Source organism: Thermobia domestica, chromosome 1, assembly GCF_964235325.1.
Source record: "Thermobia domestica chromosome 1, izTheDome1.hap1.1, whole genome shotgun sequence".
Taxonomy (NCBI): Eukaryota; Metazoa; Arthropoda; class Insecta; order Zygentoma; family Lepismatidae; genus Thermobia; species Thermobia domestica.
Genome location: NC_137454.1, coordinates 119,572,328 through 119,597,969, shown reverse-complemented (window position 1 = coordinate 119,597,969; position 25,642 = coordinate 119,572,328). Strand labels below are relative to the sequence as shown.

Genomic DNA, 25,642 nt, shown 5'->3' with positions numbered 1-25,642 from the left:
CAACAGAAGACATGGCACATTTTGATAATCCGTATTCTTCCTATGGTATCAATGTGCATTGAATTGCATCCCATTTCTATAAAACAGATGTGTTCCTCGCGAAACCTTTGATATAATATACTTCAGAAGTTCAGATTTAACTTTTGTTCTTTTGTCAGCAGACATGTATTTATCCAAACAATATTTTGAGTGTCTTCAAATGCCTAAAGAGATTCGAAAAATATTGATATTTACCTCGCTGTATATTGATAGCTGCTAGATCCATTCCCGAGTAGGGAGTTCTTCTGTCTTCAAAAAGATGGTTGGTAACTTCTTCAGTGATAAATTCATCCAGCGTCTCCATCGGTGTCGCAGCAAGTCCTCGAATCAGTTCATCAATCATTCCAGTCTCGTATAAGACGTCTGGATTGAAGAATGTGTCCCGGAGTCGAACTCCGGGTTCCCTATCCCCAAATCTAACATCCATTCTTTTTAAGGTTGGACGAAGTAGACTGTGACCAAACCGGAATGCTGCAGCTGCAAACTCATTTACTATAGTTGCGTCACAATAAGGATCATATCCTTTAAAAAGAGGAAGAAGAAGATTATTTTAATGTAAGTCTATACTATAGAAAATTTGTTCAAAAATGCAGTCATTATAAGTTGAAAAAATTCGTTTCTTAGTTATGAAGTAGTGTTATGTAGCATTATGAAGAAGTGTTCTCAATCGCTGAATTAAATTAAATTATTACTTTATTACTTTTAGTTAACGTAAAGAGAAAAACATTCACCTAGAACACTTAAATAGATTCTTCAATTATGGTTCGTAATGGTTTGGTGTAAGACATATTAAAATTTTCTTGGTTACCCATCAGGAGCGCCCGAAGAAAATTTTCTAGAGAGGGACTCATCTCCATGATTGCTACACTTACGTCTGGTATTTCTGGTATATATGTGGTTTGCTATATTACGCATACGATAAGCAATTTTTAATATATTTTTTAAGACTGAAACAATGACTTGATAAATCACTGATTAACAAATAAGATTATTTAACACCTGGAGAAAATAGCTCTATATTATTCTCAATTAGAACACAATTGCAAGCTTTTGATTTTTCCTTTTTCTAGATATAATGTCTTGTACATATCACTCATATGAAGAATGAGCGATCCATATAACAATTGTAATATTCAAATATACAACATATCTACAGATAAATTAAATTATATGATTACAGAAGTGCTAATGTTATATATCGGGTGTTGCAAAATAAGTGTTACAACTCTTGGGAGGTGATTGCTGCCACTGAGACAAGAAAAAAAGTCCTCTTGAACTTTCGGCTATCGGACATAGTTTCAGATCTACGAGGCGCCGAAAGCGTGGGAAAATGACTTTCGGACGCCAATAGTTCGGAAACTATCCAACGTAAAGAGGGCGGGTAAAAAATTCACTGAAGAAGTCATACCTGCTCTATTGAATTTTGCATGTTTCACAATCCTACGATGCACGCGCAAGGGATTCCCCAAAGGAACGTAGGGAGTCCCGGATAATCTGCCAAATGAAAATTGGTCTAAATGGATATGAATTGATAGGGTTTCTACCAGGTAACAATAATTCGTTTGTATTAAGTCGATATCTGGAACAAATACAAAATGGCGGACACCTTCATGCCTGTTGTGTGTGGTTGCATAATCACCAGGTGCGGATGCTGGCCAACAGTGACGTTCTGAGTATTGAAAGTAGCGAATTTGTACTCAAATGCTCTAGAAAGACATCTGGAGTGTAGGTAGAGCACAACAGATAAAGCAGGGTGATTCACATGTGTCTAAACACGTAAAAAAAAATGCCCAGAGATGCACTCATACTCAGTAAGCGTGAGTTCAAAGCGCCGGAAATGTAAGGATTAACGTCAAGAACATGAAAACCATTGCCAATTCACCAATAATATTCCATCAATCCAATGCAATATGATGTGCACGGTTGTATACCAATAAGGATACAGCAACTGAGGCTAAGTTGAAATTGGGTAAACTAAATGAGTGTCACTGGTGGGATCGCATGATCGATATTGAAATGTGGCCAATGTGTGTGCTGATATCGACATGTAGCTAATGGACAAATGTCAACATGCGACACTACTGCTCCTGGGACACCGTTACTCCTACTTTGGAAAAATAGGAAAATAACTACTCGGGTCTTGAATCTCAGGCCTTGGGGTCCCAACAGGATTGGAAACTGCGACCACGCGAGCGAAAGCGAGCGCTCTAGCCCTGAGGCTCGAGGGAGCCTCGCTTTCTCTGTATTCATTTCTTTGAGGAGTACCCACTTTGTTTGGCAAGCGCTCTTGTACAGCCTCCCGACATGCTTGTGTGTTTTATTTTGTTACTCCTACTGCACAGTTGTAAACAATCAGAGCTTTAAGACATTTCTTCCTATTTCTCATGTCGTTTTATTTTCCATATGTATGATGTTCCAACTGTAGTGTTGGTTCATTTTCGTCTTTGTCTTGGCATGTGCACTGTGTGTAAGATACGAATTTCTGGAGGTATTTTCCTATATTTCGAGTTCGACATTTGTCCCAAAAGACGTGGGACATGATAGATACAAGTTCGTTATTTTAACGCTCTATCTGAATTTGAACCATGGATTAAAAGATTTATTTTCATATGTATCGACTGTGGGACAGTGTCCCAAACAGAGGGACATTGATACAATCGTGTTCTAGTTACGTTCTACCAAAAAGTGCACCAGTTTTAATAGCAGAATGTACAACTTTAGTTTCCTTGTTTTCGTACGTGAGACGGTGTCCCAACAGTAGTGGGACATGTTGACATTTGTCCATTAGCTACATCTTGATATCAACACACACATTGGTCACATTTCAATATCGATCATGCGATCCCACTAGTGACATGCAGTTAGTTTACCCAGTTTCTTAGTGAGTCCCCTTGCATATTTTCAACTTAGCCTCAGTTGTTACATCCTTATTAGTATGCAAAGATGCACATCATATTGCATTGGATTGATGGAATATTATTGGTAAATTGGCAATGGCTTTCATGTTCTTGATGCTATTCCTTACATTTCCGACGGTTTGAACTCGCGTTTATTTAATATGAGTGTATTTTTTCTGGACATTTTTTGTTACGTTTCCACACTTGTAAATCACCCTGCTTCATCTGTTGTGCTCTACCGACACTCCAGATGCCTTTCTAAAGCATTTGAGTACAAATTCGCTACTCTCAATACTCAGAACGTCATTGTTGGCCAGCATCTGTACCTGGCGATTATGCAACCACACACAACAGGCATGAAGGTGTCCGCCATTTTGTATTTGTTCCAGATATCGACTTAATACAAACGGATTATTGTTACCTGGTAGAAACCCTGTCCTGCTCGACAACGCTTCATATTCTGACATATCTGACTTTTATTTTATATAAATCAAGGAGTTATGTATTGCCCTAAAACTGAGTCGCCACCACGTTTATGCAAAACGTGGAAAATCGTATTTAGATCCAGATTCTTGATTTCGGAAGTAAGTAACACCATGAAGACCTATTTGATCACATTGCACGGTGCGATACGAAAAGAAACCGTGACTAACTGATTGAATGTATGAAAAATATTCAAGTAAACCTCGGATTTCAATAACATGATTTAAATAGATAGCAACTAAATTGAAGACAAACTAATAATACTGGCTTGGTCACTGAAATTAATTAAGAATCTTCTCATAAGCATTACCCATTGTCAGAGTTTATCTTATTATGATACTGAAGTTACTATTTATATAGTCAGCATTACCCAAAGCTCATTAATTCAACGAATGCAACATATATTAAGTATAAATTCTACCATATATTAAGCACATTATTTAAAACTTCCATAAATACATCTATCTTTTAATATTCATTTATAATTATATCTTTTATCCTTTTTATATAGCCTTTGTATATATCGTAATCATTCTGGCATTGCTGTATATGATATCTAACTTCATGGTTCAATATTCAGACTTCGTTGACTAACTCTGTTTTATACAATGGCATAGATTATGTTTAATGCTACGCTGATTCATATTACATTCAGTTATACAGATAAAGGTTCAGTAACATAGTAGACGTTATGATTATTGTAAAATCGTGCCAAGACAATAACTAATTTCAAATGATATTTATATTAATTACATTGTATAGAAGATTACTAGAATTTGGATTGTATACTTGCAGATTACACCATAATTTCTATCAAAACATATTTTAAGGTGATGTGGCGGTATGGAAGAATAAGGGCCTAAGCCCCAGAAGAAAGTATTTAACTCTTCATATTTATTACTTTACTGGCACCGTTAAAATATCCACAACACGTTCAAAACTTGAATAATTACGAATTAAGTTATATAACTTTTAGCAGATAAAGATTCAAACACATTAATAACTTCTGAAATTGTTATTTTCATTAAATTTGCAGTTAAGAATTAACGGATTCACAATTACCAAACACAATTACAAATCTTTCTTTTTGTCTTATCTCTCTTTCTTCTTCCTCTAATATTTTAAATAAATTAAATTTAGTTTTCCAAGGATTAATTTCTGATACCGACCAAGAAATAGGTTGACATATAACAAAACATATAACAAATAAAATCTACATAATGGACAAACACGAATATAAACAAGGAAAGCAAAAGATACAAATAAACAAACAACATGAAAAGCAAAAGGTATAAACAAGAATAATTGTGGGGCATAACAATTTTCCCCCTCCTTCAAGAAAAAAAATTATCAGTGATAATTTTTTTTAAGTCACCTCTATAGCATATTTTTCCATTAGTTTAATTTTCTGTTCAAGTTTTAGGTTTCAAAAGCAGCATAATTTCTTCAGAATTCAGTTATTATATAGGGACCAGTCAACTAAGATATAAGTGTGTAATTAGAAATTCAATAAACAAAATAGCAAACAGAACAATGGCAATAACATATAACAACAAGAAGAAAAAACAACCATCATCCATTTATCGTTGTGTTTTCTCTTTCTTTTCCATCTTCTCCCATTACTTATTCTTTCCTTATATTTCTTTTTCTTTTTTTCTTTCTTTCTATGCTTGTTTCTCCCTCTTATTTCTTTTTTCCCTTTGTTGTCTTTCCTCCTATGATGTTTCCATCTCTTGTCCAGTTCAAATTTCTTTCTTCTCTTCCTCTTTTTCTGGAGGTTCCATAGTTTTTCTTGGGATTTTGTGCTACTCTTCTTCCAGTACTTCTCTCTAGGCTTCTTTCTAGATTTCTTTCTGTTCGAACATCCTGTTCTTCGTGGCTTCTTCTTCGGCCTGTTCATCAAATATCTTTTCTTATTAGAAATTTTTCTCTTCCATTTGATTTCTGATGTCGATTTCTGCCATTGTGATTTTTCTTCTATTTCTTTTCCTTCTTTTGCTTTGCCTTTTCTTCTTTCTTTTTCTCCAGTTTCTATCTTTGCATATTCTCATATTTGTTTTTCCCAGCTGTCGTATTTTGATCTCTTCTTTCGATTCTCTTAACTTCTTAGGAGGTTTCTCAATTAGCCCATTCGAAGTTTTCGAACTTCTACATGAGAAAGTTTCATACTCCATTCTTTCATCACACATACTAATATCTTCCATAAATTTTGTTACTCCTTCAGTGGTATTCTTCTGACTATTTTCTATCAAACTGCCACATGGTTGATGCTCTTCTTGATCTACAATTTCTTTCTTTAAATCTCCTACTGCTGATTTTAGGTCATTTCGGATTTCTTCTTTCAATTCCTTCCCGAAAGTTTGCATATTATTAGCCAATGTTGTTAGATTATTGGTAACTTCTAATCGAAATAGGGATAATTGTTGCATAAGCAGTTTGAACATTTCTTGGTTATTTAGCTCTGATGATGACACATTCGGTTGTTCCTTGGCTTCGTGTAAAACAACTGACTCCATCAGAATACAAATATCTTTTGTTTTATCTGCCTGCGCTTTTTCTTCAATTTCTCCTTCTTCCTTCGAATTCTGCAATTCTTCCTGTCTAGTTTCTTCGTTTGGCACTTCTTCTTCTTTTGAATTTTGTATTTCTTTCCGTTGAACTTCTTCTTCTTTTCCCAGCTCTCTCTCCTTTTCTTTTTCTTTGTCTTCTTCTGTCGCAATATCTTCAAAATCATCCTCACTATCTGTCTTGTTATAATTCTCACTTCCTTTCAATTGGCAGTCTTGACAGATCCAGTTCGAAAAATATTCAATACCTTGATCTTCTGGATTTTCCATGATTCCCACACATCGCTGGTGAAACAATTTTGTGCATTTGACACAGGTAATTACTTTATCTCGTACATTGAGTTTCCTCTTGCCTCCTTTCTTTATCGTCGGAACTACTTCCCGGCAACACTTGAAAAAGTCCTTTTCAACTTCAACACTGGACATATTAATAATTATAGTTTCTAGGACCGTAGCACCTTTTCTTCTTTCTCGCCACACTCACCATATTTACTTTTTCACATTCACAATTAATATTTAAGGGGGATTTCAACAAAATTCCTTCATATATCATACATTCGCTAGAGCGATTTATTAAAATCTTCACGACGACTTGACTTCTTTATCCAATCCTGGCTGGGTCGCCAAATTCTGTCCTGCTCGACAACGCTTCATATTCTGACATATCTGACTTTTATTTTATATAAATCAAGGAGTTATGTATTGCCCTAAAACTGAGTCGCCACCACGTTTATGCAAAACGTGGAAAATCGTATTTAGATCCAGATTCTTGATTTCGGAAGTAAGTAACACCATGAAGACCTATTTGATCACATTGCACGGTGCGATACGAAAAGAAACCGTGACTAACTGATTGAATGTATGAAAAATATTCAAGTAAACCTCGGATTTCAATAACATGATTTAAATAGATAGCAACTAAATTGAAGACAAACTAATAATACTGGCTTGGTCACTGAAATTAATTAAGAATCTTCTCATAAGCATTACCCATTGTCAGAGTTTATCTTATTATGATACTGAAGTTACTATTTATATAGTCAGCATTACCCAAAGCTCATTAATTCAACGAATGCAACATATATTAAGTATAAATTCTACCATATATTAAGCACATTATTTAAAACTTCCATAAATACATCTATCTTTTAATATTCATTTATAATTATATCTTTTATCCTTTTATATAGCCTTTGTATATATCGTAATCATTCTGGCATTGCTGTATATGATATCTAACTTCATGGTTCAATATTCAGACTTCGTTGACTAACTCTGTTTTATACAATGGCATAGATTATGTTTCATTTGGCAGATTATCCGGGACTCCCTACGTTCCTTTGGGGAATCCCTTGCGCGTGCATCGTAGGATTGTGAAACATGCAAAATTCAATAGAGCAGGTATGACTTCTTCAGTGAATTTTTTACCCGCCCTCTTTACGTTGGATAGTTTCCGAACTATTGGCGTCCGAAAGTCATTTTCCCACGCTTTCGGCGCCTCGTAGATCTGAAACTATGTCCGATAGCCGAAAGTTCAAGAGGACTTTTTTTCTTGTGTCAGTGGTAGGAGTCACCTCCCAAGAGTTGTAACACTTATTTTGCAACACCCGATATATATATTGAATAGTAACATCAATATTAATACAAGCAATATAAGACTAATATTGTAGAGTATAAATATTGGACAATATAATTCGAAATATTTTAGTGTTTAATAAATAGTAAATGGAAAGTAGATTTTACCAATTTGTGTATAGTCTGAGAAATCTACTTTCCTTGTTTCTACAGATATCGAATTAGATTGCTTCAAAATCTTTTGACGTGCTTTCAGCTATCCTATATTTAACTCAAATTTCGCCAATTTTCACTAGAACTTTTCTTAACCGAAATTTTTGGAATGAATATCCATTTCGAAAGTTTTCCATATAATTCATACATATAGCATATAAACATAACACACTTGACAATTTTTACCTTCATAGTAGCCCTCAGTTTCTAATGTAAGATCATATCGATGAACGCCATCCCATCCAAGGACTCTAGGTAATAATTCATAGTAGGTCAAATGTTGAACCACAGCGCTGAGAATGCGCCTTGCTTGTTGGTATAAGACTTCATCTCCCCAGTGAGGGTTGAGATTGGAAAGTTTATCCACTAGTCGGTTGTGCTCTCGCAAGAACAGAGTGTGAATAGCGGCCAAGCCTGGTTGTTCACTGCTTCGAGCATCACCTGAAGCATAGAGTCTACATGTTATTGAAACACAAATAACGATTAAAAGTTTTATGCTGATCATATACTTAATGTAAAGTTACGTTTTATGTTTACATGACTACTCAGACTGATTTGAACATGATATATCCATATTACACTTTTTAATGGCATAAAATTCTAATTCATTATCTCAAAAACGACACAAGAAACACAATATAAACACTCATGGGTTTCTGAATCAGAATTTAGATTATATATAGTATACTCGCTAAAGCTCGCTGGGGGCTCCGCCCCCAGACCCCCGGTCATGGCTTTGCCATAAGGTGTCAAGTTCTAGAAAACTATTCCTTGAGGAATTCACTTCCCTTTACAGCACACACCTGTTACCAACACATACTTCAATTAAACCGGTATTATTTCTTCCATTTAACTTTGGACAGCAAACACACAATTTATAAGAAAGAACTCTATTACTACTTCTATTCTGGCAATCATGTACATGGCTAATTATATACACTTTGCGCACATCTATACATGTTAGAGACAATAACAGAACTTATTTTCTGAAACATAAACAGCGGAAACTGTCTTGCAATAGCCTACCAAATAAACCTTTCATTTTCCGAAAACACTCACTATTTACAAATGTGAATTTTTCCACCCTTTTAAATATTATATTTTGCAGTGTAATTTAGTACGTACAATGTATTATAATAGTGTCCCTGTTGTTAATTGTACATATTACCTGCACTAAAAGTAATTCACATCTGTGATATAAGAGTGCGAAAATATTTCAGGCTTCCTGCATATTTATTATTGTATTTACAATGAAGACTACAATTTACTAAGTAATTTACAAATATGAATATTGTTGGAAATTATATAATTTTTTTCATAGCATTTGAGTGAACAATACTTTTGTACTGTAATGTAGTACAGTGGATTATAATGGAAACCTTGGGCATAGTTGTACATATTACCTGCAGCAAGACTTTTTCAAATATTTCATGTTTACTGGACAATTTCTTGCAGTCAACCTGTATCTTTCGTCTTGTATTTTCAATAAAGACTACAATTTGTAGGTAATTTATAAAAATGAATTTAGTTAAGGCTTTTTAAACATTAGTTCATAACATTTGATTCAACGCTAGTTTTTGCAGTGTAACGTAGTACATCTTATTATAATGGTGTCCTTAGGTAAAAAATGTACTTACTGGGCAGAAAGACTACTTCAAATGTTTATATACACTGGGCAATTACATAGAGTCTTCGTGTATCTTTACTCTCATATTTTCAATGAAGACGATTATTAACAAAGTAATTTAGAATATGAATATTATTGGAGGCTTTTGAAAATTTGTTTATAGCATTTCAAAACAAACCACTTTTTGCATAGTAGTATAACAGTGTATTAGAATGGTGTCTTTCTCATTTCTTATTACAACTAAATAAAAAGACATCATTTCCTTAATGATACTAAAAAACGCATATATAACCCGATTAATTTTCCGATTTTAGAGGTGTAACTCGCTAAAGCTCGCTGGGGGCTCCGCCCCCAGGCCCCCGGTCACGCCTTTGCCATGAGGTGTCATGTTCTAGAAAACTATTCCTTCAGGAATTCACTTCCCTTTACAGCAGACACCTTTTACCAACACATACTTCAATTCAACCGGTATTATTCCTTCCATGTAACTTTGAAAACCAAACACAATTTATTAGAAAGAACTCTATTACTACTTCTACTCTGGCTATCATGTGCATGGCTTATTATGTGCACTTTGCGCACACCTATACATGTTAGAGACAATAACAGAATTTATTTTCTGAAACATATACAGCGGACACTGTCTTCCAATAGCCTACCTATTAAACCTTGCATTTTGCGAAAACACTCACTGTTTACAAATGTGATTTTTGCAACCTATCAAATATTTATTCGTAGCATTTTTTAATATTATGTTTTGCAGTGTAATTTAGTACAATGTAATATAATAGTGTCCTTGTAGTTAATTGTACATATTACCAGCAGGAAAAGTAATTCATATCTGTGATATAAGGGTGGGAAAATATTTCAGTCTTCCTGCACATTTATTCTTGTATTTACAATGAAGACTACAGTTTACTAGATAATTTACAAATATGAATATTGTTGGAGATTGTTTAAATTATTTCATAGCATTTGAGTGAACACTACTTTTGTACTATAATGTAGTACAGTGGATTATAATGGAAACCTTGGGCATAGTTGTACATATTACCTCAGCAAGATTTCTTGAAAAGTTTCATATATACTGCACAAATTCTTGCAGTCTCCCTGTATATTTATTCATGTATTTTCAATGAAGACTTCAATTTGTAGGTGATTCACAAATATGATTATTGTTGGAGGCTTTTTAAACATTTGTTGGTATCATTTGAGAAAACACTATTTTGCACTGTAATATAGAAAAGTCCCTTATAAAAGAACCCTTCGGCATAGTAGTACATATTACCTGCAGCAAGACTTTTTGAAATATTTCATATTTACTGGACAATTTCTTGCAGTCTACCTGTATCTCTCGTCTTGCATTTTTATGAAGACTAAATTTGTTCGTAATTTACAAATATGAATTTTGTTAAGGCTTTTTAAACATTAGTTCATAACATTTGATTGAACACCAGTTTTTGCACAGTAACGTAGTACACTGTATTACAATGCTGTCCTTTGGTACAAAAGTAATTATTGGGCAGCAGGACTTGTTGAAATGATTATTTATACTGGACAATTACATACAGTCTTCCTGTATCTTTACTCTTATATTTTCAATGAAGACGTTTATTTACTAGGTAATTTAAATATTAATATTATTGGAGGCTTTTAAAAAAATGTTTATAGCAACTAAAACAACACCACTTTCTACACTGTAGTAAAACATTGTACTAGAATCGTGTCTTTCAAATTTCTTATTACAATCAAATAACAAGAGATCATTTCCTTAATCATCGTAAAAAAACACATATATAACACGATTACTATTTCGATTTTAGAGGTGTAATTCCACGGACGCGGGCCAGCTACGTACCAGTACTATGTGAGCAGTAAGTAGGAAATCCAAAATCTAACGAATTGAGTAGTGTAGGGGAACGACGTGAGCCTACTGTGGAAAAGGCCTGGCTTCGATTCCCAGCAAGTCTTTCTCTCATTTTTCTTTGTTTGAAAGTTTATTTTTATAGCATAGGTGATTGAAAATAAGCTTGACTTTATTATATACGGCATTTCATTCCAACCGGACCCGCAACTAAAACTATTAAATCGAAAGGGGCACTTTCCCACGTATCTTATATATTATAAATATGTACGCTGCCGACGAGACAATTTTCAAGAGGGGCCCATTTGTGTGTGTGTGTATGAGCGTATGTGTGCAGTGGCGTACTCAGGAATTTATTTCGGGAGGGGTCCAAACTCAATATCTGTGTATTTTATATTGAAATTCCTAAACTTGTCCCAAAAATTAGGCTACATTTACACAAAAGTTGGAATTTCGGGGGTGGTCCGGACCCCCAGGAACCACCCCCTGCGTACGTCCCTGTATGTGTGTGTATTTCCTTAAAATTAATATTTTATACTTTCTATTTGTGGTATTCTCTCCAAATTTGGTATACGCAGGTATCTTAACGAGGGACATAAAAGGGGAGAGAGATACTTTGCAATCGTTTCCGGTTTGAAGTAGACACTGTTGTCGCGAGACAAAATGTATTGTTGTCTTGTATGGACACTATATCGTGAAAAAGATGCCCATTGTTTCTTTCAGACTCTTTTTGGGGAACACCGCCTCCTCAGAGCGCCCCTGGCGAGATCAAAATAATACGTATATAATACAATAACAAATAGAATGTTATCAGCAGTGCCCCCGGGGTAATACTCCCCCCCCCGAACATTGCTTCCGATAGAGACACTGGTGATGCTCCATTTCCAATGCTACATATGTTTGATTTTAAATACTTCAGTATCGTCTCGAAACTTTACACGAACATACTGCCTAGTTTCGAGACCATCTCAACAGTTAGCGTATAAATATATCCTTTCCGTCTATGTCTGTAATAACGAAAATATTTTGTTCACGCAATGCCAACAGAAATTATTTTGATAAAACAAAGCAACGTGATAAGAAAAAAAACGCAAGATAAAACAAGGTCAGCGGGAATTCGAACCCAGACCTGCTACTCAGAAACCAGACACTTTACCGCGGAGCTAACTTACTACGTTGAATTCTGCTTGTTCTATTCTCCTCAATATACCACATAAGAGGCCAAATGAAGGCAATTCAAAAATATGGCAATTTTGAATTCAAGATGGCGACTTCTCCAATGATTTGTTTCTTCACTTAAACTGAACTACGTCCTTAATAACATAGCGAAACCTGGCTTACCTACCAAGAGCACAACTTACAATTTTCATGGTTACAAATTTTTGAGCCGCCATTTTGAATCGAAGATGACGACTTTTCCAACATGTCGGAATTTTCCCCTCACATGCGCTGTACTCTACACACTTGAACGCAATTTCGTGATTCCACCATATCTACAAATTGTGTAGAATTAGACGCCCCCTTATAATATTCCTAGCACTTTCTTACACCGAACATGACTATTTTTTTCAAGTTTAAGGGCGGATTCGCAAACTACGCATCAGAATAAACATCACCTCGAAATTTCTACCTCCTAGATACAGCCATTACAAATTTCACATTTTTTCGATTTGCGCCGCGAAACGAAAACGAATTTTAATGCTCTTTTTTCTATCATAAACTATGTTCCTAGCTTCACTGCCTGACAAAATATGACGTTTCTATGGTGTGCGGAACTACTCTAAAAACCAGCATTTCAAACCGACGAAAAATTTCGACACTTCATTTACATGGAAAATGTCGCCTTTTTCGTGATATCGGAATTTTCCCATTACTCACATCCCATGACGAACAAGTATGCAAAATTTGGTGTTTGTATGTTTTGTGGAAGTACGCAAACAATTAAGTGTGTTTCCGATTATAGAGGTATATAATTCCACGGACGCGGGCCAGCTACGTACCAGTACTATGTGAGCAGTAAGTAGGAAATCCAAAATCTAACGAATTGAGTAGTGTAGGGGAACGACGTAAGCCTACTGTGCAAAAGACCTGGGTTCGATTCCCAACAAGTTTTTCTCTCACTTTTTCTTTCTTTGAAAGTTTAATTTTATAGCATAGGTGATTGAAAATAAGCTTGACTCTATCATATACGGCATTTCATTCCAACCGGACCCGCAACTAAAACTATTAAATCGAAAGGGGCACTTTCCCACGTATCTTATATATTATAAATATGTACGCTGCCGACGAGACAATTTTCAAGAGGGGCCCATTTGTGTGTGTGTGTATGAGCGTATGTGTGCAGTGGCGTACGCAGGAATTTATTTCGGGAGGGGTCCAAACTCAATATCTGTGTATTTTATATTGAAATTCCTAAACTTGTCCCAAAAATTAGGCTACATTTACACAAAAGTTGGAATTTCGGGGGTGGTCCGGACCCCCAGGAACCACCCCCTGCGTACGTCCCTGTATGTGTGTGTATTTCCTTAAAATTAATATTTTATACTTTCTATTTGTGGTATTCTCTCCAAATTTGGTATACGCAGGTATCTTAACGAGGGACATAAAAGGGGAGAGAGATACTTTGCAATCGTTTCCGGTTTGAAGTAGACACTGTTGTCGCGAGACAAAATGTATTGTTGTCTTGTATGGACACTATATCGTGAAAAAGATGCCCATTGTTTCTTTCAGACTCTTTTTGGGGAACACCGCCTCCTCAGAGCGCCCCTGGCGAGATCAAAATAATACGTATATAATACAATAACAAATAGAATGTTATCAGCAGTGCCCCCGGGGTAATACTCCCCCCCCCCCGAACATTGCTTCCGATAGAGACACTGGTGATGCTCCATTTCCAATGCTACATATGTTTGATTTTAAATACTTCAGTATCGTCTCGAAACTTTACACGAACATACTGCCTAGTTTCGAGACCATCTCAACAGTTAGCGTATAAATATATCCTTTCCGTCTATGTCTGTAATAACGAAAATATTTTGTTCACGCAATGCCAACAGAAATTATTTTGATAAAACAAAGCAACGTGATAAGAAAAAAAACGCAAGATAAAACAAGGTCAGCGGGAATTCGAACCCAGACCTGCTACTCAGAAACCAGACACTTTACCGCGGAGCTAACTTACTACGTTGAATTCTGCTTGTTCTATTCTCCTCAATATACCACATAAGAGGCCAAATGAAGGCAATTCAAAAATATGGCAATTTTGAATTCAAGATGGCGACTTCTCCAATGATTTGTTTCTTCACTTAAACTGAACTACGTCCTTAATAACATAGCGAAACCTGGCTTACCTACCAAGAGCACAACTTACAATTTTCATGGTTACAAATTTTTGAGCCGCCATTTTGAATCGAAGATGACGACTTTTCCAACATGTCGGAATTTTCCCCTCACATGCGCTGTACTCTACACACTTGAACGCAATTTCGTGATTCCACCATATCTACAAATTGTGTAGAATTAGACGCCCCCTTATAATATTCCTAGCACTTTCTTACACCGAACATGACTATTTTTTTCAAGTTTAAGGGCGGATTCGCAAACTACGCATCAGAATAAACATCACCTCGAAATTTCTACCTCCTAGATACAGCCATTACAAATTTCACATTTTTTCGATTTGCGCCGCGAAACGAAAACGAATTTTAATGCTCTTTTTTCTATCATAAACTATGTTCCTAGCTTCACTGCCTGACAAAATATGACGTTTCTATGGTGTGCGGAACTACTCTAAAAACCAGCATTTCAAACCGACGAAAAATTTCGACACTTCATTTACATGGAAAATGTCGCCTTTTTCGTGATATCGGAATTTTCCCATTACTCACATCCCATGACGAACAAGTATGCAAAATTTGGTGTTTGTATGTTTTGTGGAAGTACGCAAACAATTAAGTGTGTTTCCGATTATAGAGGTATATAATTCCACGGACGCGGGCCAGCTACGTACCAGTACTATGTGAGCAGTAAGTAGGAAATCCAAAATCTAACGAATTGAGTAGTGTAGGGGAACGACGTAAGCCTACTGTGCAAAAGACCTGGGTTCGATTCCCAACAAGTTTTTCTCTCACTTTTTCTTTCTTTGAAAGTTTAATTTTATAGCATAGGTGATTGAAAATAAGCTTGACTCTATCATATACGGCATTTCATTCCAACCGGACCCGCAACTAAAACTATTAAATCGAAAGGGGCACTTTCCCACGTATCTTATATATTATAAATATGTACGCTGCCGACGAGACAATTTTCAAGAGGGGCCCATTTGTGTGTGTGTGTATGAGCGTATGTGTGCAGTGGCGTACGCAGGAATTTATTTCGGGAGGGGTCCAAACTCAATATCTGTGTATTTTATATTGAAATTCCTAAACTTGTCCCAAAAATTAGGCTACATTTACACAAAAGTTGGAATTTCGGGGGTGGTCCGGACCCCCAGGAACCACCCCCTGCGTACGTCCCTGTATGTGTGTGTATTTCCTTAAAATTAATATTTTATACTTTCTATTTGTGGTATTCTCTCCAAATTTGGTATACGCAGGTATCTTAACGAGGGACATAAAAGGGGAGAGAGATACTTTGCAATCGTTTCCGGTTTGAAGTAGACACTGTTGTCGCGAGACAAAATGTATTGTTGTCTTGTATGGACACTATATCGTGAAAAAGATGCCCATTGCTTCTTTCAGACTCTTTTTGGGGAACACCGCCTCCTCAGAGCGCCCCTGGCGAGATCAAAATAATACGTATATAATACAATAACAAATAGAATGTTATCAGCAGTGCCCCCGGGGTTATACTCCCCCCCCCCCGAACATTGCTTCCGATAGAGACACTGGTGATGCTCCATTTCCAATGCTACATATGTTTGATTTTAAATACTTCAGTATCGTCTCGAAACTTTACACGAACATACTGCCTAGTTTCGAGACCATCTCAACAGTTAGCGTATAAATATATCCTTTCCGTCTATGTCTGTAATAACGAAAATATTTTGTTCACGCAATGCCAACAGAAATTATTTTGATAAAACAAAGCAACGTGATAAGAAAAAAAACGCAAGATAAAACAAGGTCGGCGGGGATTCGAACCCAGACCTGCTACTCAGAAACCAGACACTTTACCGCGGAGCTAACTTACTACGTTGAACTCTACTTGTTCTATTCTCCTCAATATACCACATAAGAGGCCAAATGAAGGCAATTCAAAAATATGGCAATTTTGAATTCAAGATGGCGACTTCTCCAATGATTTGTTTCTTCACTTAAACTGAACTACGTCCTTAATAACATAGCGAAACCTGGCTTACCTACCAAGAGCACAACTTACAATTTTCATGGTTACAAATTTTTGAGCCGCCATTTTGAATCGTTGATGACGACTTTTCCAACATGTCGGAATTTTCTCCTCACATGCGCTGTACTCTACACACTTGAACGCAATTTCGTGATTCCACCATATCTACAAATTGTGTAGAATTAGACGCACCCTTATAATATTCCTAGCACTTTCTTACACCGAACATGACTATTTTTTTCAAGTTTAAGGGCGGATTCGCAAACTACGCATCAGAATAAACATCACCTCGAAATTTCTACCTCCTAGATACAGCCATTACAAATTTCACATTTTTTCGATTTGCGCCGCGAAACGAAAACGAATTTTAATGCTCTTTTTTCTATCATAAACTATGTTCCTAGCTTCACTGCCTGACAAAATATGACATTTCTATGGTGTGCGGAACTACTCTAAAAACCAGCATTTCAAACCGACGAAAAATTTCGACACTTCATTTACATGGAAAATGTCGCCTTTTTCGTGATATCGGAATTTTCCCATTACTCACATCCCATGACGAACAAGTATGCAAAATTTGGTGTTTGTATGTTTTGTGGAAGTACGCAAACAATTAAGTGTGTTTCCGATTATAGAGGTATATAATTCCACGGACGCGGGCCAGCTACGTACCAGTACTATGTGAGCAGTAAGCAGGAAATCTAAAATCTAACGAATTGAGTAGTGTAGGGGAACGACGTGAGCCTACTGTGGAAAAGAGCTGGGTTCGATTCCCAACAAGTCTTTCTCTCATTTTTCTTTGTTTGAAAGTTTATTTTTATAGCATAGGTGATTGAAAATAAGCTTGACTTTATTATATACGGCATTTCATTCCAACCGGACCCGCAACTAAAACTATTAAATCGAAAGGGGCACTTTCCCACGTATCTTATATATTATAAATATGTACGCTGCCGACGAGACAATTTTCAAGAGGGGCCCATTTGTGTGTGTGTGTATGAGCGTATGTGTGCAGTGGCGTACGCAGGAATTTATTTCGGGAGGGGTCCAAACTCAATATCTGTGTATTTTATATTGAAATTCCTAAACTTGTCCCAAAAATTAGGCTACATTTACACAAAAGTTGGAATTTCGGGGGTGGTCCGGACCCCCAGGAACCACCCCCTGCGTACGTCCCTGTATGTGTGTGTATTTCCTTAAAATTAATATTTTATACTTTCTATTTGTGGTATTCTCTCCAAATTTGGTATACGCAGGTATCTTAACGAGGGACATAAAAGGGGAGAGAGATACTTTGCAATCGTTTCCGGTTTGAAGTAGACACTGTTGTCGCGAGACAAAATGTATTGTTGTCTTGTATGGACACTATATCGTGAAAAAGATGCCCATTGCTTCTTTCAGACTCTTTTTGGGGAACACCGCCTCCTCAGAGCGCCCCTGGCGAGATCAAAATAATACGTATATAATACAATAACAAATAGAATGTTATCAGCAGTGCCCCCGGGGTTATACTCCCCCCCCCCCCCGAACATTGCTTCCGATAGAGACACTGCTGATGCTCCATTTCCAATGCTACATATGTTTGATTTTAAATACTTCAGTATCGTCTCGAAACTTTACACGAACATACTGCCTAGTTTCGAGACCATCTCAACAGTTAGCGTATAAATATATCCTTTCCGTCTATGTCTGTAATAACGAAAATATTTTGTTCACGCAATGCCAACAGAAATTATTTTGATAAAACAAAGCAACGTGATAAGAAAAAAAACGCAAGATAAAACAAGGTCGGCGGGGATTCAAACCCAGACCTGCTACTCAGAAACCAGACACTTTACCGCGGAGCTAACTTACTACGTTGAATTCTGCTTGTTCTATTCTCCTCAATATACCACATAAGAGGCCAAATGAAGGCAATTCAAAAATATGGCAATTTTGAATTCAAGATGGCGACTTCTCCAATGATTTGTTTCTTCACTTAAACTGAACTACGTCCTTAATAACATAGCGAAACCTGGCTTACCTACCAAGAGCACAACTTACAATTTTCATGGTTACAAATTTTTGAGCCGCCATTTTGAATCGAAGATGACGACTTTTCCAACATGTCGGAATTTTCCCCTCACATGCGCTGTACTCTACACACTTGAACGCAATTTCGTGATTCCACCATATCTACAAATTGTGTAGAATTAGACGCCCCCTTATAATATTCCTAGCACTTTCTTACACCGAACATGACTATTTTTTTCAAGTTTAAGGGCGGATTCGCAAACTACGCATCAGAATAAACATCACCTCGAAATTTCTACCTCCTAGATACAGCCATTACAAATTTCACATTTTTTCGATTTGCGCCGCGAAACGAAAACGAATTTTAATGCTCTTTTTTCTATCATAAACTATGTTCCTAGCTTCACTGCCTGACAAAATATGACGTTTCTATGGTGTGCGGAACTACTCTAAAAACCAGCATTTCAAACCGACGAAAAATTTCGACACTTCATTTACATGGAAAATGTCGCCTTTTTCGTGATATCGGAATTTTCCCATTACTCACATCCCATGACGAACAAGTATGCAAAATTTGGTGTTTGTATGTTTTGTGGAAGTACGCAAACAATTAAGTGTGTTTCCGATTATAGAGGTATATAATTCCACGGACGCGGGCCAGCTACGTACCAGTACTATGTGAGCAGTAAGTAGGAAATCCAAAATCTAACGAATTGAGTAGTGTAGGGGAACGACGTAAGCCTACTGTGCAAAAGACCTGGGTTCGATTCCCAACAAGTTTTTCTCTCACTTTTTCTTTCTTTGAAAGTTTAATTTTATAGCATAGGTGATTGAAAATAAGCTTGACTCTATCATATACGGCATTTCATTCCAACCGGACCCGCAACTAAAACTATTAAATCGAAAGGGGCACTTTCCCACGTATCTTATATATTATAAATATGTACGCTGCCGACGAGACAATTTTCAAGAGGGGCCCATTTGTGTGTGTGTGTATGAGCGTATGTGTGCAGTGGCGTACGCAGGAATTTATTTCGGGAGGGGTCCAAACTCAATATCTGTGTATTTTATATTGAAATTCCTAAACTTGTCCCAAAAATTAGGCTACATTTACACAAAAGTTGGAATTTCGGGGGTGGTCCGGACCCCCAGGAACCACCCCCTGCGTACGTCCCTGTATGTGTGTGTATTTCCTTAAAATTAATATTTTATACTTTCTATTTGTGGTATTCTCTCCAAATTTGGTATACGCAGGTATCTTAACGAGGGACATAAAAGGGGAGAGAGATACTTTGCAATCGTTTCCGGTTTGAAGTAGACACTGTTGTCGCGAGACAAAATGTATTGTTGTCTTGTATGGACACTATATCGTGAAAAAGATGCCCATTGTTTCTTTCAGACTCTTTTTGGGGAACACCGCCTCCTCAGAGCGCCCCTGGCGAGATCAAAATAATACGTATATAATACAATAACAAATAGAATGTTATCAGCAGTGCCCCCGGGGTTATACTCCCCCCCCCCGAACATTGCTTCCGATAGAGACACTGGTGATGCTCCATTTCCAATGCTACATATGTTTGATTTTAAATACTTCAGTATCGTCTCGAAACTTTACACGAACATACTGCCTAGTTTCGAGACCATCTCAACAGTTAGCGTATAAATATATCCTTTCCGTCTATGTCTGTAATAACGAAAATATTTTGTTCACGCAATGCCAACAGAAATTATTTTGATAAAACAAAGCAACGTGATAAGAAAAAAAACGCAAGATAAAACAAGGTCGGCGGGGATTCGAACCCAGACCTGCTACTCAGAAACCAGACACTTTACCGCGGAGCTAACTTACTACGTTGAATTCTGCTTGTTCTATTCTCCTCAATATACCACATAAGAGGCCAAATGAAGGCAATTCAAAAATATGGCAATTTTGAATTCAAGATGGCGACTTCTCCAATGATTTGTTTCTTCACTTAAACTGAACTACGTCCTTAATAACATAGCGAAACCTGGCTTACCTACCAAGAGCACAACTTACAATTTTCATGGTTACAAATTTTTGAGCCGCCATTTTGAATCGAAGATGACGACTTTTCCAACATGTCGGAATTTTCCCCTCACATGCGCTGTACTCTACACACTTGAACGCAATTTCGTGATTCCACCATATCTACAAATTGTGTAGAATTAGACGCCCCCTTATAATATTCCTAGCACTTTCTTACACCGAACATGACTATTTTTTTCAAGTTTAAGGGCGGATTCGCAAACTACGCATCAGAATAAACATCACCTCGAAATTTCTACCTCCTAGATACAGCCATTACAAATTTCACATTTTTTCGATTTGCGCCGCGAAACGAAAACGAATTTTAATGCTCTCTTTTCTATCATAAACTATGTTCCTAGCTTCACTGCCTGACAAAATATGACGTTTCTATGGTGTGCGGAACTACTCTAAAAACCAGCATTTCAAACCGACGAAAAATTTCGACACTTCATTTACATGGAAAATGTCGCCTTTTTCGTGATATCGGAATTTTCCCATTACTCACATCCCATGACGAACAAGTATGCAAAATTTGGTGTTTGTATGTTTTGTGGAAGTACGCAAACAATTAAGTGTGTTTCCGATTATAGAGGTATATAATTCCACGGACGCGGGCAAGCTACGTACCAGTACTATGTGAGCAGTAAGTAGGAAATCCAAAATCTAACGAATTGAGTAGTGTAGGGGAACGACGTAAGCCTACTGTGCAAAAGACATGGGATCGATTCCCAACAAGTTTTTCTCTCACTTTTTCTTTCTTTGAAAGTTTAATTTTATAGCATAGGTGATTGAAAATAAGCTTGACTCTATCATATACGGCATTTCATTCCAACCGGACCCGCAACTAAAACTATTAAATCGAAAGGGGCACTTTCCCACGTATCTTATATATTATAAATATGTACGCTGCCGACGAGACAATTTTCAAGAGGGGCCTATTTGTGTGTGTGTGTATGAGCGTATGTGTGCAGTGGCGTACGCAGGAATTTATTTCGGGAGGGGTCCAAACTCAATATCTGTGTATTTTATATTGAAATTCCTAAACTTGTCCCAAAAATTAGGCTACATTTACACAAAAGTTGGAATTTCGGGGGTGGTCCGGACCCCCAGGAACCACCCCCTGCGTACGTCCCTGTATGTGTGTGTATTTCCTTAAAATTAATATTTTATACTTTCTATTTGTGGTATTCTCTCCAAATTTGGTATACGCAGGTATCTTAACGAGGGACATAAAAGGGGAGAGAGATACTTTGCAATCGTTTCCGGTTTGAAGTAGACACTGTTGTCGCGAGACAAAATGTATTGTTGTCTTGTATGGACACTATATCGTGAAAAAGATGCCCATTGTTTCTTTCAGACTCTTTTTGGGGAACACCGCCTCCTCAGAGCGCCCCTGGCGAGATCAAAATAATACGTATATAATACAATAACAAATAGAATGTTATCAGCAGTGCCCCCGGGGTAATACTCCCCCCCCCCCCCGAACATTGCTTCCGATAGAGACACTGGTGATGCTCCATTTCCAATGCTACATATGTTTGATTTTAAATACTTCAGTATCGTCTCGAAACTTTACACGAACATACTGCCTAGTTTCGAGACCATCTCAACAGTTAGCGTATAAATATATCCTTTCCGTCTATGTCTGTAATAACGAAAATATTTTGTTCACGCAATGCCAACAGAAATTATTTTGATAAAACAAAGCAACGTGATAAGAAAAAAAACGCAAGATAAAACAAGGTCGGCGGGGATTCGAACCCAGACCTGCTACTCAGAAACCAGACACTTTACCGCGGAGCTAACTTACTACGTTGAACTCTACTTGTTCTATTCTCCTCAATATACCACATAAGAGGCCAAATGAAGGCAATTCAAAAATATGGCAATTTTGAATTCAAGATGGCGACTTCTCCAATGATTTGTTTCTTCACTTAAACTGAACTACGTCCTTAATAACATAGCGAAACCTGGCTTACCTACCAAGAGCACAACTTACAATTTTCATGGTTACAAATTTTTGAGCCGCCATTTTGAATCGAAGATGACGACTTTTCCAACATGTCGGAATTTTCCCCTCACATGCGCTGTACTCTACACACTTGAACGCAATTTCGTGATTCCACCATATCTACAAATTGTGTAGAATTAGACGCCCCCTTATAATATTCCTAGCACTTTCTTACACCGAACATGACTATTTTTTTCAAGTTTAAGGGCGAATTCGCAAACTACGCATCAGAATAAACATCACCTCGAAATTTCTACCTCCTAGATACAGCCATTACAAATTTCACATTTTTTCGATTTGCGCCGCGAAACGAAAACGAATTTTAATGCTCTTTTTTCTATCATAAACTATGTTCCTAGCTTCACTGCCTGACAAAATATGACGTTTCTATGGTGTGCGGAACTACTCTAAAAACCAGCATTTCAAACCGACGAAAAATTTCGACACTTCATTTACATGGAAAATGTCGCCTTTTTCGTGATATCGGAATTTTCCCATTACTCACATCCCATGACGAACAAGTATGCAAAATTTGGTGTTTGTATGTTTTGTGGAAGTACGCAAACAATTAAGTGTTTCCGATTATAGAGGTATATAATTCCACGGACGCGGGCCAGCTACGTACCAGTACTATGTGAGCAGTAAGTAGGAAATCTAAAATCTAAGGAATTGAGTAGTGTAGGGGAACGACGTAAGCCTACTGTGCAAAAGACCTGGGTTCGATTCCCAACAAGTTTCTCTCTCACTTTTTCTTTCTTTGAAAGTTTATTTTTATAGCATAGGTGATTGAAAATAAGCTTCACTCTATCATATACGGCATTTCATTCCAACCGGACCCGCAACTAAAACTATTAAATCGAAAGGGGCACTTTTCCACGTATCTTATATATTATAAATATGTACGCTGCCGACGAGACAATTTTCAAGAGGGGCCCATTTGTGTGTGTGTGTATGAGCGTATGTGTGCAGTGGCGTACGCAGGAATTTATTTCGGGAGGGGTCCAAACTCAATATCTGTGTATTTTATATTGAAATTCCTAAGCTTGTCCCAAAAATTAGGCTACATTTACACAAAAGTTGGAATTTCGGGGGTGGTCCGGACCCCCAGGAACCACCCCCTGCGTACGTCCCTGTATGTGTGTGTATTTCCTTAAAATTAATATTTTATACTTTCTATTTGTGGTATTCTCTCCAAATTTGGTATACGCAGGTATCTTAACGAGGGACATAAAAGGGGAGAGAGATACTTTGCAATCGTTTCCGGTTTGAAGTAGACACTGTTGTCGCGAGACAAAATGTATTGTTATCTTCTATGGACACTATATCGTGAAAAAGATGCCCATTGCTTCTTTCAGACTCATTTTTGGGGAACACCGCCTCCTCAGAGCGCCCCTGGCGAGATCAAAATAATACGTATATAATACAATAACAAATAGAATGTTATCAGCAGTGCCCCCGGGGTAATACTCCCCCCCCCCCCGAACATTGCTTCCGATAGAGACACTGGTGATGCTCCATTTCCAATGCTACATATGTTTGATTTTAAATACTTCAGTATCGTCTCGAAACTTTACACGAACATACTGCCTAGTTTCGAGACCATCTCAACAGTTAGCGTATAAATATATCCTTTCCGTCAATGTCTGTAATAACGAAAATATTTTGTTCACGCAATGCCAACAGAAATTATTTTGATAAAACAAAGCAAAGTGATAAGAAAAAAAACGCAAGATAAAACAAGGTCGGCGAGGATTCGAACCCAGACCTGCTACTCAGAAACCAGACACTTTACCGCGGAGCTAACTTACTACGTTGAATTCTGCTTGTTCTATTCTCCTCAATATACCACATAAGAGGCCAAATGAAGGCAATTCAAAAATATGGCAATTTTGAATTCAAGATGGCGACTTCTCCAATGATTTGTTTCTTCACTTAAACTGAACTACGTCCTTAATAACATAGCGAAACCTGGCTTACCTACCAAGAGCACAACTTACAATTTTCATGGTTACAAATTTTTGAGCCGCCATTTTGAATCGAAGATGACGACTTTTCCAACATGTCGGAATTTTCCCCTCACATGCGCTGTACTCTACACACTTGAACGCAATTTCGTGATTCCACCATATCTACAAATTGTGTAGAATTAGACGCCCCCTTATAATATTCCTAGCACTTTCTTACACCGAACATGACTATTTTTTTCAAGTTTAAGGGCGGATTCGCAAACTACGCATCAGAATAAACATCACCTCGAAATTTCTACCTCCTAGATACAGCCATTACAAATTTCACATTTTTTCGATTTGCGCCGCGAAACGAAAACGAATTTTAATGCTCTTTTTTCTATCATAAACTATGTTCCTAGCTTCACTGCCTGACAAAATATGACGTTTCTATGGTGTGCGGAACTACTCTAAAAACCAGCATTTCAAACCGACGAAAAATTTCGACACTTCATTTACATGGAAAATGTCGCCTTTTTCGTGATATCGGAATTTTCCCATTACTCACATCCCATGACGAACAAGTATGCAAAATTTGGTGTTTGTATGTTTTGTGGAAGTACGCAAACAATTAAGTGTGTTTCCGATTATAGAGGTATATAATTATACACTATATACTATATTTCCCTAATCTTACTGTAACACACAATATCTGTTGTATGAGTACCTGTAAAATGTGAAATAAATCAAAATATCATTCGAATCTAGGGAGGAATGAATCTTTTCTTACCAGCTCTAAAGCAGAGCCCAGACCCAGATTTACATTCTGGATGAGTAGTTATTTGTGGCATTAGAGCTTTTCCTCTAACTGGATGCCGGGTGATGTTCAGTCGCCCTCCATCAAAAGTTCGCAGTTCTCGGGATTCACAAACGTCAGACCCATAGATAAACGATGCATCCACGTATGCTGTCACCTGGTTTAGCTGTTCTCGATACCCTAAAGCACAATAA

At 37.1% G+C, this 25,642-nt stretch overlaps 1 protein-coding gene across 1 annotated transcript in view; it reads right to left on the bottom strand.

Annotated features, from left to right (window-relative positions):
• LOC145688412 (uncharacterized) overlaps nucleotides 1–25,642 on the bottom strand; it is a 207,291-nt gene that overhangs the window by 13,952 nt on the left and 167,697 nt on the right. Inside the window, exons 19-21 of the mRNA XM_081762619.1 lie at nucleotides 25,422–25,628; nucleotides 7,961–8,215; nucleotides 235–561 (exon numbers count right to left, since the gene is read on the bottom strand). Coding sequence (XP_081618745.1) covers nucleotides 235–561; nucleotides 7,961–8,215; nucleotides 25,422–25,628 — 789 coding nt within the window. The remainder of the gene's footprint in view (nucleotides 1–234; nucleotides 562–7,960; nucleotides 8,216–25,421; nucleotides 25,629–25,642) is intronic.